The following is a 13,567-nucleotide window of genomic DNA, read 5'->3' on the forward strand; positions in this document are numbered from 1 at the left end:
TTTTTCACTTTGCACCTTTTTGTACTTTTAAAGATTTTGTACCATGGGATCAAGAATCAATTAGTTTTTTAAAGATTACCTAATTGACCTTAAAAATTTCCCTCTCCTTGCCCACAAATATATGGCTAAATATAATACAAAATGCAAAAGACATTTGTATTTCCTTTTTTGGAGACTGTCCATATCCTTTAGCCATTTAGGTATGATTGTTTCATCTTTCTCTTAACAGTTTATAGGTGCTTCTGGTGTGTCAGCTAAATTAATCTTTTACAGTTTGAATTGTGAATATTTTCCAAGTTATCATTTGTCTCTTAATCGCAGTGCTTTTGGTAAGATGACTTGATGGGTCAACTGTGGAAATAATCACCAGAATCCCTCCTACCCCTGTGCTCTCCCCCTTTGTATGCTAACCTTGCTACTTCTCTCAAGAGGTGGAGTCTCCTGTTGTACCTGGTTTGGCCCTATGATTTGTTTTGGTCAATGAGACTAATAGCAAATAGGACAAAACCAAAGACTAAAAACTTGTTACGTGTTGGAGCTTGCCATCTCTTACTGAGACTACCATGTGAAGAAACCTGAACTATTCGAGGATGAGCAGAGAAAGGTAATTCCAGCTGAGCCCTGCTCCCACCCCAAGACCAAACAGGCTGCCAACTGCCAGATATGTGAATGAGGTCTTATACTGTCCAGCCCTGCTAGCAGACTGCATAGATCAACCATGCTGTCCCAGGCCGGAAGCTCACAGAATCAACCTGTAGAATCATAAGAAATAATAAATGATTGTTGTTTGAAGCTTATTTTAAATTTGGGGCTGGTTGTTGGCTGTAGCAGCTAGTTGATAAAAGTAACCTTTGAAATTTATTTTTTGGCTTTCCCAATGGCTCAGCAGGTAAAGAATCTGCTTGCAGTGCAGGAGACCAGGAGACATGGATTCAAGCTCTGGGTTGGGAAGATCCCCTGGGGGAGGCAATGATAACCCACTCCAGTATTCTTGCCTGGAAAATCCCATGGACAGAGGAGCCTGGTGGGATACAGTCCAGGGGTTGCAAAGAGTCAGATATGACTGAGTGACTAACACTTAACACCTGAAATTTATGTTCAAAGAAAAAAACAAAACATGTACAATATGAGAATCAAAAAGAAACCTAAAACCTACATAATTTTATAGAATAGTAACCATATTCCTTGTAAGTAAGAAAATTGTTTTAGATAAAAGACAAAGATTGAAAGAATAGGTTTTTAAAACACCTCCAGTTATTTGCTGTACTTGAACAAAATGTCTTAGAAGTAAGGATAGGTAGATTCACAATCACAGTAGACAGATTACATCTTCTCTTAGTAATTGATAGAACAGGCAGAAAAACAATCAGCAAGGATACAGGATATTTAAACAGCACAATTAACAAACAATAATGGATATATAAAGAATCCTGTTAGTTCTTTTCAAATGCATCCAGAACATTTACAAAAATCATCCAAATACTGGTCAGTAAAAGAAATCTCAACCATTACAAAAGGACTGAAACCATACATAGCATGCTCTCTCAATACAGTGTAATTAGATAAAAATAACTGAAAAATTTTATGTTTATAATTTAAGAAATACATTCTAAAACTGTGAATCAAAAATTACAAATTAGAAAATATTTAGAACTGGCAATGATGAAAATTCTACATATCAAAACTTGTAAATTTCTGCTTTTGGCCATGTTGAAAAAGAGTGATCACACTGACTAGATGGCTTTATTTTTTTTTTTTTTTTTGTAACCAAAACTTTAATCCCAAGGATTCTCACAAAACATATTACAAATGACAGCATGAAAAAAGAATCTTGCACAGTAACTCAGTTCAGCTCTACAATGTACCCTTAAACTGGCAGGACATTTGTTATCTTGAGTATCTCAGATTTCCAAATAACGTTACAAAGAGCTATGTATTCATATACAGCAATCACAGAAGGAACTTACAACCTAAAGCAAAGGTAAACTAACTTCCTTGAAACTTCTTAGATTCTACACCAACTGGACAACCTTTTGTCCAGTGTGAAGACTAGTGGGATTTTTAAACCTCTAATCTAGTTTAAGGGTGAAGCTTTAATTTTTCCAGCTGGTTTTTGAGTTCACGGCAGTTTAAAAACTGCTTAACTACAGCTGCATACCATATCCCAGCTATGTTGAAAAAAATCTTCCAATTTTTGCCAGTTTTTATTTCCATAATGTTAAACATTGACTTTAGCTGGGCAGGAGTTAAGAGGTTTATTATCAGCCTATGCAAGACAAAAATTCAAAGCAAATTAAATTTTGCTTAAGGGAACATTGTAAAGTAACAATTCTTGATATTACATGCCCCATATGATCCATTTCAAACCATAGAGAATTACACCTTTGTGTCACTGTTCCAACAGACAAACAAATGTGAACAGCTAAAACATTTTAAAAATGCACCAAGCTTATGAAGTCTCAAACAAAACTTGAATTTTCTGTACATACTCCTGTCAAATGAAGTTATTTCCTGTACACCACTCCTCTTGCAAACTTGTCTTCTACTTCCTTTCATTTGACCTAGATCGGCTACGAGACCTAGAGAAAGATCGGGACGGCTTGTGATTTCTCTCCCGGGACAGTGATCTCTCTCTTCTCCTATCTCTAGAAAGGGACCTGCTCCGGCTGCGGGAGAAGCTTCTCCGTCTTGGAGATCTGCGTCGAGGTGGAGGACTCCTCCTCCGATAATCATCTTGAGGGCGACGACCCCAAGAAGGAGGTGGGCCACGATTACGACTTCTCTTTTCACTATTCGATAGTTCCACTCTTACTCGGCAGCCACACAGTGTTCTCCCATCTAGCTCTCGAACAGCATCAGCTGCATCTCGGGGATCTTCAAATTCAACAAAAGCAAAGCCGGGAGGGTTTCTAGCAACCCACACACTTCGGAGTGGTCCATAATAGCCAAAAGCTCGTTCCAATTCAGTCTTGTTACCATTGTTTCCAAGATTACCTACATAAACTTTACAGTCCAATGGACAGGAATCACGATGCATTTCGAGATCTTGGGTTAGAAATGCGGAGGTCCAAATCCACAGAACCTAGGCTAGGTCTTCTCAGTCCCCTCCCGCCCAGCGTTCCCGGATGCTCTCGCACACCCGGCGTCCACGAAATGGCCGACTAGATGGCTTTAAATAGAAAAACAAATGAAAATAGGACACCATAGTCTTCAGACATTAGATAACAAAGAAGCCTAGCACATTAATTCATAAGAGAACCAAGGTGAGCTTTATGATAGACTCAGCTTGGTGATGGACAGGGTTTTCAAGTTCATAGCTCAGAGAAGGAGAATCCAAACAGCCTGGTGATCTTGCCTAGTTGAGGAGAGAGAGATGAGAATTGAGAAAATCGAAGGAAGGTGTCAGAAAATATCAAAAGGGTTCTGCAGGTCTGCAGAGGTATTTCTCTGAATCTGTCTAAACTGATCTGCACACATAGGAGGAAATCACCTGAAGCCAGTGAAAGAGCCATTGGAAAGGAGCAGACTGAAAAATTCCTGGAACGCGCAGAAGACTGGGATTGTCTCATGTTCCTGTGAGCCAGAGTGAAGCTACTTTCTACACCATAGAACACTGAGTAGTGTCTTCAGAAGGTTATTTGCCTTGGTGGTGAGAATTAGCTCAAAACCCATACCAACATGAAGGCAGCCATAGAATACATAAACAAATGGACATGGCTGTATTCCAATAAAACTTAATTTACAAAGACAGATGGCAAGACAGATTTGGCCCACATACAGTAGTTTGCAAACTCCTGTCCTACAACAATAGCTATAAAACAAAAAGACGTATAGCTAATATATCAGTTGTAGAGTTAGCATGGAATCATAAAAAATGCTCAGCCCAAAAGAAGGTAGGAAATTAAAAAAAAGATGAGACAAATAGAAAACAAGATGGTAGATTTACACACAGCCATGTCAATAATGGCATTAAAAGCAAATGATATAAATACTCCAATTAAAAAGAGACTTTCAGCTTGAGTAAAAAAAATCAAGACTCAGTTAAATGCTATTCTTTTTAAAATATTTATTTATTTACTTACATGGCTGCATCATATCCTAGTTTCGACATGGAAACCCTTAGTTGTCGCCTGTGGGATCTAGTTCCCTGATCAGGGATTGAACCTGGGCCTCCTGCATTGGGAGCTTGAAGTCTTAGCCACTGGACCACCAGGGAAGTCCCAACCCACTTTAAATATAAAGCTACAGATAGATTAAAAGTAAAATCATGGAAAATGTATACATGTAAACAGCAATTAAAAGTTTACAATACAGCTTCCCTGGTGATCTAGTGGTTAGGAATCCACCTTGCAGGGGACACCTGTTCTATCCCTAGTCTGGGAAGATCCCACGTGCTGTGGAGCAACTAAGCCCATACAGCACAACTACTGAGTCTGAGCTCTTGAGCCCACACATTGCAACTACTGAAGCCCAAGTGTCCTAGAGGCTGTGCTCCACAACAAGAGAAGCCACCTCAATGAGAAGACCCCATCACTTCATGGCAAGTAGATGGGGAAAAAAATGGAAACTATGACAGACTTTATTTCCTTATGCTCCAAAATCACTCCAGATGGTGACTGCAATCATGAAATTAAGACACTTGTTCCTTGGAAGAAAAGCTATGATACACCTAGACAGAGTATTAAAAAACAGAGACTTCATTTTGCTGACATAGGTCCAGATAGTCAAAGCTATGGTTTTTCCAGTAGTCATGTATGGATATGAGAGTTGGACTGTAAAGAAGGCTGAGCACCAAAGAATTGATGCTTTCAAATTGTGGTGCTGAAGAAGACTCTTAAGAATCCCTTGGGCTGCAGGGAGATCAAACTAGTCAATCCTAAAGGAAATCAACCCTGAATATTCATTAGAAGGACTAATGCTGAAGTTGAAGCTCCAATACTTTGGCCACCTGATATGAAGAGTCAACTCATTGGAAAAGACCCTGATGCTGGGAAAGATTGAGGGCAGGAGGAGAAGGGGGTGACAGAGGATGAGATGGTTGGATGGCATCACTAACACAATGGACATGAGTTTGAGTAAGTTCTGGGAGATAGTGAAGGACAGGGAAGCCTGGCGTGCTGCAGTCCATGGGGTTGCAAAGAGTCAGACATGACTGAGCGACTGAACAACAAACAACACACCGCAACTAGAGAGTAGCCCCTCCCTGCTCACCACAACTAGAGAAAGCCAGTGTGCAGCAACAAAGACCCAGCACAACCAAAATAAAAATAAGTAAATAAATAAAAATTTTAAAAGCACGATTTAAAAGAAAGTTTACAGCATTATCAAAATAGATGTTAGAACAGGAGATAAAGATAGACAGTTCATGGTAATAAAAAAGCCAAAATCATCCAATGGGGAAAGAACAGTTTTTAACAAATGTTGCTGGGACAATGAGATGCAAAAAATAAAGTCAGACCCTTAGCTCACATTATATATAAAAACTAACTCAAAAAAAAAAAAAAAACTAACTCAAAAATAAAAAATAAATAAATAAATAAATAAAAACTAACTCAAAACATTCAATATGAACGAAAACTATAAAATTTTTAGAAGAAAAGTTAGAGACAAATCATGATCTTGGATTTGACAAAGGATTCTTGGATAGGAACAAAAGAAAAAAATAGTTAAATTGGACTTCCTGAAAATCAAAAACTTTTGTGTTTTGAAGGACACCACAAAGACATTGAGTAGACAATCTATAGAATGTGGTGAAATATTTGCAAATCATATGTCAGATAAGGGACTTTTCCAGAATCCATAAAAACTCAGCTCAATAATAAAAGACAAATAACCCAACTAAAAATAGGTAAGGGATTTGAAAAGACATTTCTCCTGTGTGTATATATATATATATATACATATATATATATACACACACATACATATATATATGTGTATATATATATATATATGAATGCCCAATAAGCACATGAAAAGATGCTTGACATCATTGATTATCAGGAAAATAAAACTCAAAACCACAATGAGATACCGTCTCATACCCACGAAGAAGGATAAAAGAGACAGATAATGACAAATGTTGGTGAGGATGTGGAACCCTCATACACTAATGGTAGGCTTGCAGTATGGTACAGTCATCTTGAAAAACAGTTTGGCAGGGTCTCAAATGACTGAATATTGAGTTATCATATGACCCAGCAAATTAAGTCCTAGCTATATATCCAAGAGAAATGAAAACACAAGTCAAGGCAGGAATAGAGCTGCAGACATAGAGAACAAACGTGCAGACATGGCAGGGCTGGGGGTACTGACAGTGTAGGACGAATTGAGAGAGTAGCATTGACATGTATACACCACCCCATGTAAAACACAGCTCGTGGGAAGCTGCCATACAACAGAGGGAGCTCAGCTCGTGCTCCATGATGACCTAGAGGGGTGGGAGGGGGTTTGGGAGGAAGCTCAGGAGTGAGGGGATGTATGGATACATGTGGCTGATTCACATTGCTGTACAGCAGAAACTGACACACCATTGTAAAGCAATTATATAAAAAAATACAGCCATACAAAAATAATACATGAGTGTTTGCAGCTGCATTATTCAAAACAACCCAAATCCCTACTAACTGATGAATGGGCAAACAAAACATTCATCCATACGATGGAGTATTATTGAGTCATAAAAAGGAATGAAGTACCCAGACATGCTACAATATGTATGAATCTTGAAACCATTATGCTCGACTTCTCTGGTGGTCCAGGGGTTAAGAATCCACCTGCCAATGCAGGGGACATGGGTTCAATCCCTGATCTGGGGCAATTCCAGATTCCATGGGACAACTAAGCCTGTTTGGCACAATACTGAATTAGAACTCTAGATAGAGCCAGTGAGCCGCCAGTACTGAGTCCAGGCACTGCAACTACTGAAGATCGTGCACCCTAGAGCCCGTGCTCTGCAACAAGAGAAGCCACTTCAATAAGAAACCCGTTCACTGCAACTAGAAAGCAGCCCCAACTCGCCACAACTAGATAAAGCCTGCATGCAGCAACCAAGACCCAGTGCAGCCAAAACTACGTACTTAAAAAACAGAACGCTTTATGGTAAGTGAAAGAAGACAGTCACAAAGGATCATATATTATAGAATTACATTCATATGAAATATCCAGAAATATATAGAGATATATTCAAGCTGGTTTTAGAAAAGGCAGAGGAACCAGAGCTCAAATTGCCAATATCTGCTGGATCATCGAAAAAGCAAGAGAATTCCAGAAAAACATCTATTTCTGCTTTATTGACTATGCCAAAGCCTTTGACTGTGTGGATCACAATAAACCGTAGAAAATTCTGAAAGAGATGGGAATACCAGACCACCTGACCTGCCTCTTAAGAAACCTGTATGCAGGTCAGGAAGCAACAGTTAGTACTGGACATGGAACAACAGACTGGTTCCAAATAGGAAAAGGAGTACGTCAAGGCTGTATATTGTCACCCTGCTTATTTAACATATGGAGAGTACATCATGAGAAATGCTGAGCTAGATGTAGCACAAGCTGGAATCAAGATTGCTGGGAGAAATATCAATAACCTCAGATATGCAGATGACACCACCCTTATGGCAGAAAGTGAAGAAGAGCTAAGGAGCCTCTTGATGAAAGTGAAAGAGGAGAGTGAAAAAGTTGGCTTAAAGCTCAACATTCAGAAAACTAAGATCATGGCATTGGGTCCCATCACTTCACGGCAAATTGATGGGGAAACAGTGGAAACAGTGGCTGACTTTATTTTTGGGGGCTCCAAAATCACCACAGATGGTGACTGCAGCCATGAAATTAAAAGACACTTACTCCTTGGAAGGAAAGTTATGACCAACCTAGACAGCATATTAAAAAGCAGAGACATTACTTTGTCAACAAAGGTCCGTCTGGTCAAGGCTATGGTTTTTCCAGTGGTCATGTATGGATGTGAGAGTTGGACTATAAAGAAAGCTGAGCTCTGAAGAATTGATGCTTTTGAACTGTGGTGTTGGAGAAGACTCTTGAGAGTCCCTTGGACTGTAAGGAGATCCAACCAGTCCATCCTAAAGGAGATCAGTCCTGGGTGTTCATTGGAAGGACTGATGTTGAAGTTGAAACTCCAATACTTTGGCCACCTGATGCGAAGAGCTGACTCATTTGAAAAAACCCTGATGCTGGGAAAGATTGAGGGTAGGAGGAGAAGGGGACGACAGAGTGTGAGATGGTAGGATGGCATCACCAACACAATGGACACGGGTTTGGGTAGACTCGGAGTTGGTGATGGACAGGGAGGCCTGGCATGCTGTGGTTCATGGAGTCTCAAAGAGTCGGACATGACTGAGCGACTGAACTGAACTGAACTGATATAGAGATAGAAGTCAAATTGATGGCTGAGCGATGAAGGGTAGGGGGTAATAGCTAAAGGGTACAGAGTTCCTTTCAAAGTAATTGTTGCAAATGTCCATGAATATATAGAAAACCTGAATTATATACACTTTAAATAGGTGAATTGTATGTTGTATGAATTATATCTCAATAAAGCTATTGAAGAAAAGATACACAGATTAAAAAGGAAGAAGTAAAACTATTTTTATTTGCACATGGAGATAATCAAGTGAGCATCCATGCCAGAAAGATAAGAAAACAGGAAAATAAACGCCCAAAAGCTATCAGGAACAAATAACGAAGATATGAGCAAAAAAGAATGAAACAGAAAATGAATAAAATAGAGAAGAACAGCAAAAAGCCAAGAGTTGGGTCTTTAAAAAAAAAAACTAGGAAACTTACCTTGTCATCTAATTTTTTTTTTAATTTGGCAGCACTGTGTGGCTCATAGGATCTTAGTTCCCAGAGCAGGGATTGCACATACATCCCCTGCATTAAAAGTGGGGAGACAAAAAATAAATAAATAAATAAAAGTGGGGAGACTTAACTATTGGACCTCCAGGAAAGTCCCTCATCTAAATTTTTAAGTATAGAGATATAGCATTGTTATTAATATCCTCTGTTTCCAGAATCTAAAGTGAATCCCCTTTGATTATTTGTTCCAGTAAGATTCAGTTCAGTTCAGTTCAGTCACTCAGTCGTGTCCGACTCCTTGTGACCCCATGAACCGCAGCACGCTAGGCCTCCCTGTCAGTCACCAGCTCCCGGAGTCCACCCAAACCCATGTCCATCGAGTTGGTGATGCCATGCAACCATCTCATCCTCTGTCATCCCCTTCTCCTCCTGCCCCCAATCCCTCCCAGCATCAGGGTCTTTTCAAATGAGTCAGCTCTTCGCATCAGGTGGCCAAAGTATTGGAGTTTCAACTTCAACATCAGTCCTTCCAATGAACACCCAGGACTGATCTCCTTTAGGATGGACTGGTTGAATCTCCTTACAGTCCAAGGGACTCTCAAGAGTCTTCTCCAACACCACAGTTCAAAAGCATCATTTCTTCAGTGCTCAGCTTTCTTCACAGTCCAACTCTCACATCCATACATGACCACTGGAAAAACCATAGCCTTGACTAGACGGACCTTTGTTGGCAAAGTAATGTCTCTGCTTTTTAATATGCTGTCTAGGTTGGTCATCACTTTCCTTCCAAGGAGTAAGTGTCTTTTAATTTTATGGCTGCAATCACCATTTGCAGTGATTTTGGAGCCCAGAAAAACAAAACCAGCCACTGTTTCCACTGTTTCCCCATCTATTTGCAATGAAGTGATGGGACCGGATGCCATGATCTTAGTTTTCTGAATGTTGATAAGATTGGTGGTTTAAAAAAAAAAAAAACAAACAGGTTAGGAAGCCAGGAAACCTGGGTCCAGAAGTTTCTGATACCTGGTTTTGATTATCTTGCCTTTACTGTTTTATTAGACCCCCATTTCTAGGCCTATGAAACTTCCCACACCTCTTTTCCAATTCATCTGAGTGAGTTCAGTCAGGGTGATACAAAGGTAGGGACCGTTGCACATGAGCAGCATCACTATCCTTTGCCCAAAGTTCTGCCCTGCTGGAGGGGCTGTGCTGTCCATAGATCTGCCTTTGCCTATACTAAATTAAGAACTCATGACCTTGGCTGGGACTTGAGTTACCAGCAGAATGGAATTATCTATTACAACTTCTGCTCCTTGGGAAAAATGTGAAACTGAATATTGGGTAAGAAGTCAGCTTGAATGAAAAGATGTCCCTCATTAAATGAGACAGGATTTTAAGAGAAGACAGGATTGTGTGTGGTTGTCCTTGGAGCCTGTCTAGTTGCCAGGGGAACTTTTTCTTATGAGTTACCCCAGGAGCACGTGACAGCTGGCTCGCCATAGCCTGGCTCTGACCCTGTGCCAGGACTGCTGACGTCCAGGTTTTGATGACACACCACCCAAAGAGGTGGCTCTGCCAGCTTTATTTAGTGCTATGATGCATGGATGTGCTTTTCATATCAACACAGCTTTCTCTCATGTTGCACGGGTTTTTATTTTCAGGTTTATCTTACAGTGCTCAGACCTCACATTTACAGTTTCTTTTCAATCTGCAGTGGTGGTTGTGGGCTGACCATCTGCCTCCACTGCATTGAGAGGGAGAATTGCTCTATTTTCTATCACATCTTCAGACACTGAGCATAAAACCTAATTCGGCTACTACCTAGCAATGTGGTCTTAAAGGCATCATGTAACTCAGGTATCGAATGGATGTAACAGTTGCCCTAGCTTCCCTGTTATTCTTTCATTCACTTATTTATCTTTTTTAATGATTTTTATTTTATTTTTTTTTATTAATGGCTGTGCTGAGTCTTTTTTGCTGCACAGGCTTCTCTCTAGTTGCAGAGAGCGGGGGCTACTCTTTGTTGTGGTACACACACTTCTCATTGAGGTGGCTTTTCTTGTTGCTGAGCACAGGATTTAGGGCACGTGGGCTTCAGTAGCTGCAGCTCCCGGGTTCTAGAGCACAGACTCAGTAGTTTGTGGTGCACGAGCTTAGTTGCTCTGAGGCATATGGGATCTTCCCAGATTAGGGATCGAACCCGCTTCTCCCGTATTGGCAGGCAGATTCTTTTCCACTGAGCCACCAGAGAAGCCCTCATTCACTTATTTATTAACAAGTTTTATTAAATACTGTGTGTTAGGTAGTGAGACCACAAAGATAAATAAGAGTTTCCCCTCAATCTCAGAGAGGCAGTTTATGCAGTCACAGTATATTAGACTGGAAGTCACTGTTCAGCCCAAATTTTAGTCTTACAGACAAGGAAACTGAGGCCCAAAGAAATGAAATAACTGCCCAGATGTCACACTCAGCCACCGGCAGAATTGGGCTGGGAACCCAGATTGCTGACCCAAAGATCTTTCCTCCATATCACCTACTTTGGGCTAAACTGTAATGTTTCTGTCTCCCTGCTTAGCTTTTAACTACTTCAGAAATCTAGACTGGGGATGCCTAAGTTCTTTAAATGTTAGGGAAAGTTTTTTCCTTAAGAAAATAACAAACAGCTCCAAAGTACTTTTAACCACAAAAGTAATACTTCTTTATTACAAATAATTACAACAATCAAAAATATATAAAATTTAAAGTCTAAGCTCTTTCATATTCCTGTCCCCAATTATACTTCCCAAGAGTAACCAACTACTGTCTACTATCATTTTCATAGACTTAAACATGTACACATACTTTTATATTCTTCATAAACCGGTAGTATTTTAACATACAGATATATTATAGTTTATGACTTTTAGATGGCTCCAATTTGAAATACTTTATAAACATCAAAAATTAACAGATACTTCATTACCCTTTAGGGTGGTAAAATTCGTATACTTGAGGAAATATACAATGACGAAAGGTAATATGAATTCAGAAACTAAGACTTTTTATATCGGTTTGAATTTATTCATCAAACAGTAGCTCTAGATATTTGAAAAATAGTTGCCATGTATGTGGGTGTGACGGGGTCCATATGCAGCCCGCAGTTTTTCCTGTGTGTGTGTATACATCAGGGTCCTTCTGATAGCTTTGCGTACTGGCCCATCCCCTGTTCCTTTGTTAAGAGGGTCACAAAGAGGCAGACATGACTAAGCAGGTAAACACTGCTCTAATGCTGCCAAGGATCATTAGCACAAGTTTATACTGTAGACTATAGATCAGCAGGTCCCTCTGAGTCATTGTATTATTTTTCACTTGCATTTAGCTGCATATAACAGAACCCACTCCAGTACTCTTGCCTGGAAAATCCCATGGACGGAGGAGCCTGGTAAGCTACAGTCCATGGGGTAGCGAAGAGTCGGACACGACTGAGCGACTTCACTTTCACTTTTCACTTTCATGCTTTGGAGAAGGAAATGGCAACCCACTCCAGTGTTCTTGCCTGGAGAATCCCAGGGACGGGGGAGCCTGGTGGGCTGCCGTCTGTGGGGTCGCACAGAGTCGGACACGACGGAAGCGACTTAGCAGCAGCAGCAGCAGCAGCATATAACAGAAAACATAAAGATATGACTTGCCTTTCTTTCTTGTAAAATGCCAGAAGCAGGCAATTCAGGGTAGAGATGGGGACTTTGCTGGTTAGCAGGGAATCTGGCTTCTTCTTTGTGATCCATGATGTTTTAGTGCTGGTTTCTATCCTCAACATCACCTCACAGTCATATGATGGCTGCTGCAGCACCAACTTTCATGTCTACATCACTTTGGACAACCCTAGCTGCAAGCAGTAGGGAGCTGGAAAATGTAATATTTTCATGGGAACATTGTTGCACAGGATAAATTTGAGTTTCTATTAGTTCAGAAAGAGTGAAAATGAAAATGAGAATTAACAAGTGGATAACTAGAAATCCCTACCACACGGGAAACTCTTTTACCTACAAGTCCTGGGCTGAATTTTCTTTTAGCTCCCATTCTCTTCTTTGTGGAAATAAGATTTCCTTTTTTTTTTTTTTTAATTCAGCCATTTTTGTTCTAACAAAGCCCAATTATTCTTTCTCTTCCAACTAAAGATATCAGACTCCTTTTTGTTTTTTCTCATTTGTTTTGGCTGTAGGATTTTTAGTTCCCTGACCAGGGAATGGGCCCTGCTTATTACAGTGGAAACTCAGAGTTTTAACCACTGGACCGCCAGGGAAGTTCCTGTTTGTATTTTTAAAGTAACCCGTCTTAACATTTGCTCTATATTCTAGAATTATTTCTCTTCGTCTCTAGGTTTACAAATATGTATTGCTCTTAAGTAACTTTTCTGGAAGCAGAGCACATATAGCAAAATCACAAGGCTTTATAGCTTGATGAATTTTCAAAGTAACACACTCACTTGCATATCACCCAGATCAGGATATATATGGACCGTCACCAAGGAACCCCTTCCGTGTGCCCCATTCCAGTCATTACTCTCACAAAGGTAACAAAAATCCCAACTTCTGTCACACAGATGGAATTCACCCTGTCTTAGAAATCATACAGCATGGACCGTTGTGTTTGGCTGTTTTCGCATATTACATACTTAACATTTGTCTACAATGTCATTGTATTGCATAAATTTGCTTATTTTGATTGCTCTCTTTTTTTTTCTTTTCTTTTTCTTTTTTTCTCTTTTTTTTTTTCA

At 39.9% G+C, this 13,567-nt stretch overlaps 1 protein-coding gene across 1 annotated transcript; it reads right to left on the minus strand.

Moving 5' to 3' along the window:
• Nucleotides 1-2,236: 2,236 nt before the first annotated feature.
• LOC133047551 (serine/arginine-rich splicing factor 3-like) lies at nt 2,237-3,153 on the minus strand. The gene has a single exon (XM_061130828.1). It carries the CDS (start codon nt 3,035-3,037, stop codon nt 2,543-2,545), a length of 495 nt encoding a protein of 164 aa, XP_060986811.1. The 5' UTR covers nt 3,038-3,153; the 3' UTR covers nt 2,237-2,542.
• Between the last annotated feature and the right edge of the window lie 10,414 nt (nt 3,154-13,567).

The sequence above is a fragment of the Dama dama genome, chromosome 27 (assembly GCF_033118175.1).
Source record: "Dama dama isolate Ldn47 chromosome 27, ASM3311817v1, whole genome shotgun sequence".
NCBI lineage: Eukaryota > Metazoa > Chordata > Mammalia > Artiodactyla > Cervidae > Dama > Dama dama.

Excerpts from the sequence above, each read along its gene's own strand:
- LOC133047551 (XM_061130828.1), bottom strand. The coding sequence starts at position 3,037 with ATGCATCGTGATTCCTGTCCATTGGACTGTAAAGTTTATGTAGGTAAT.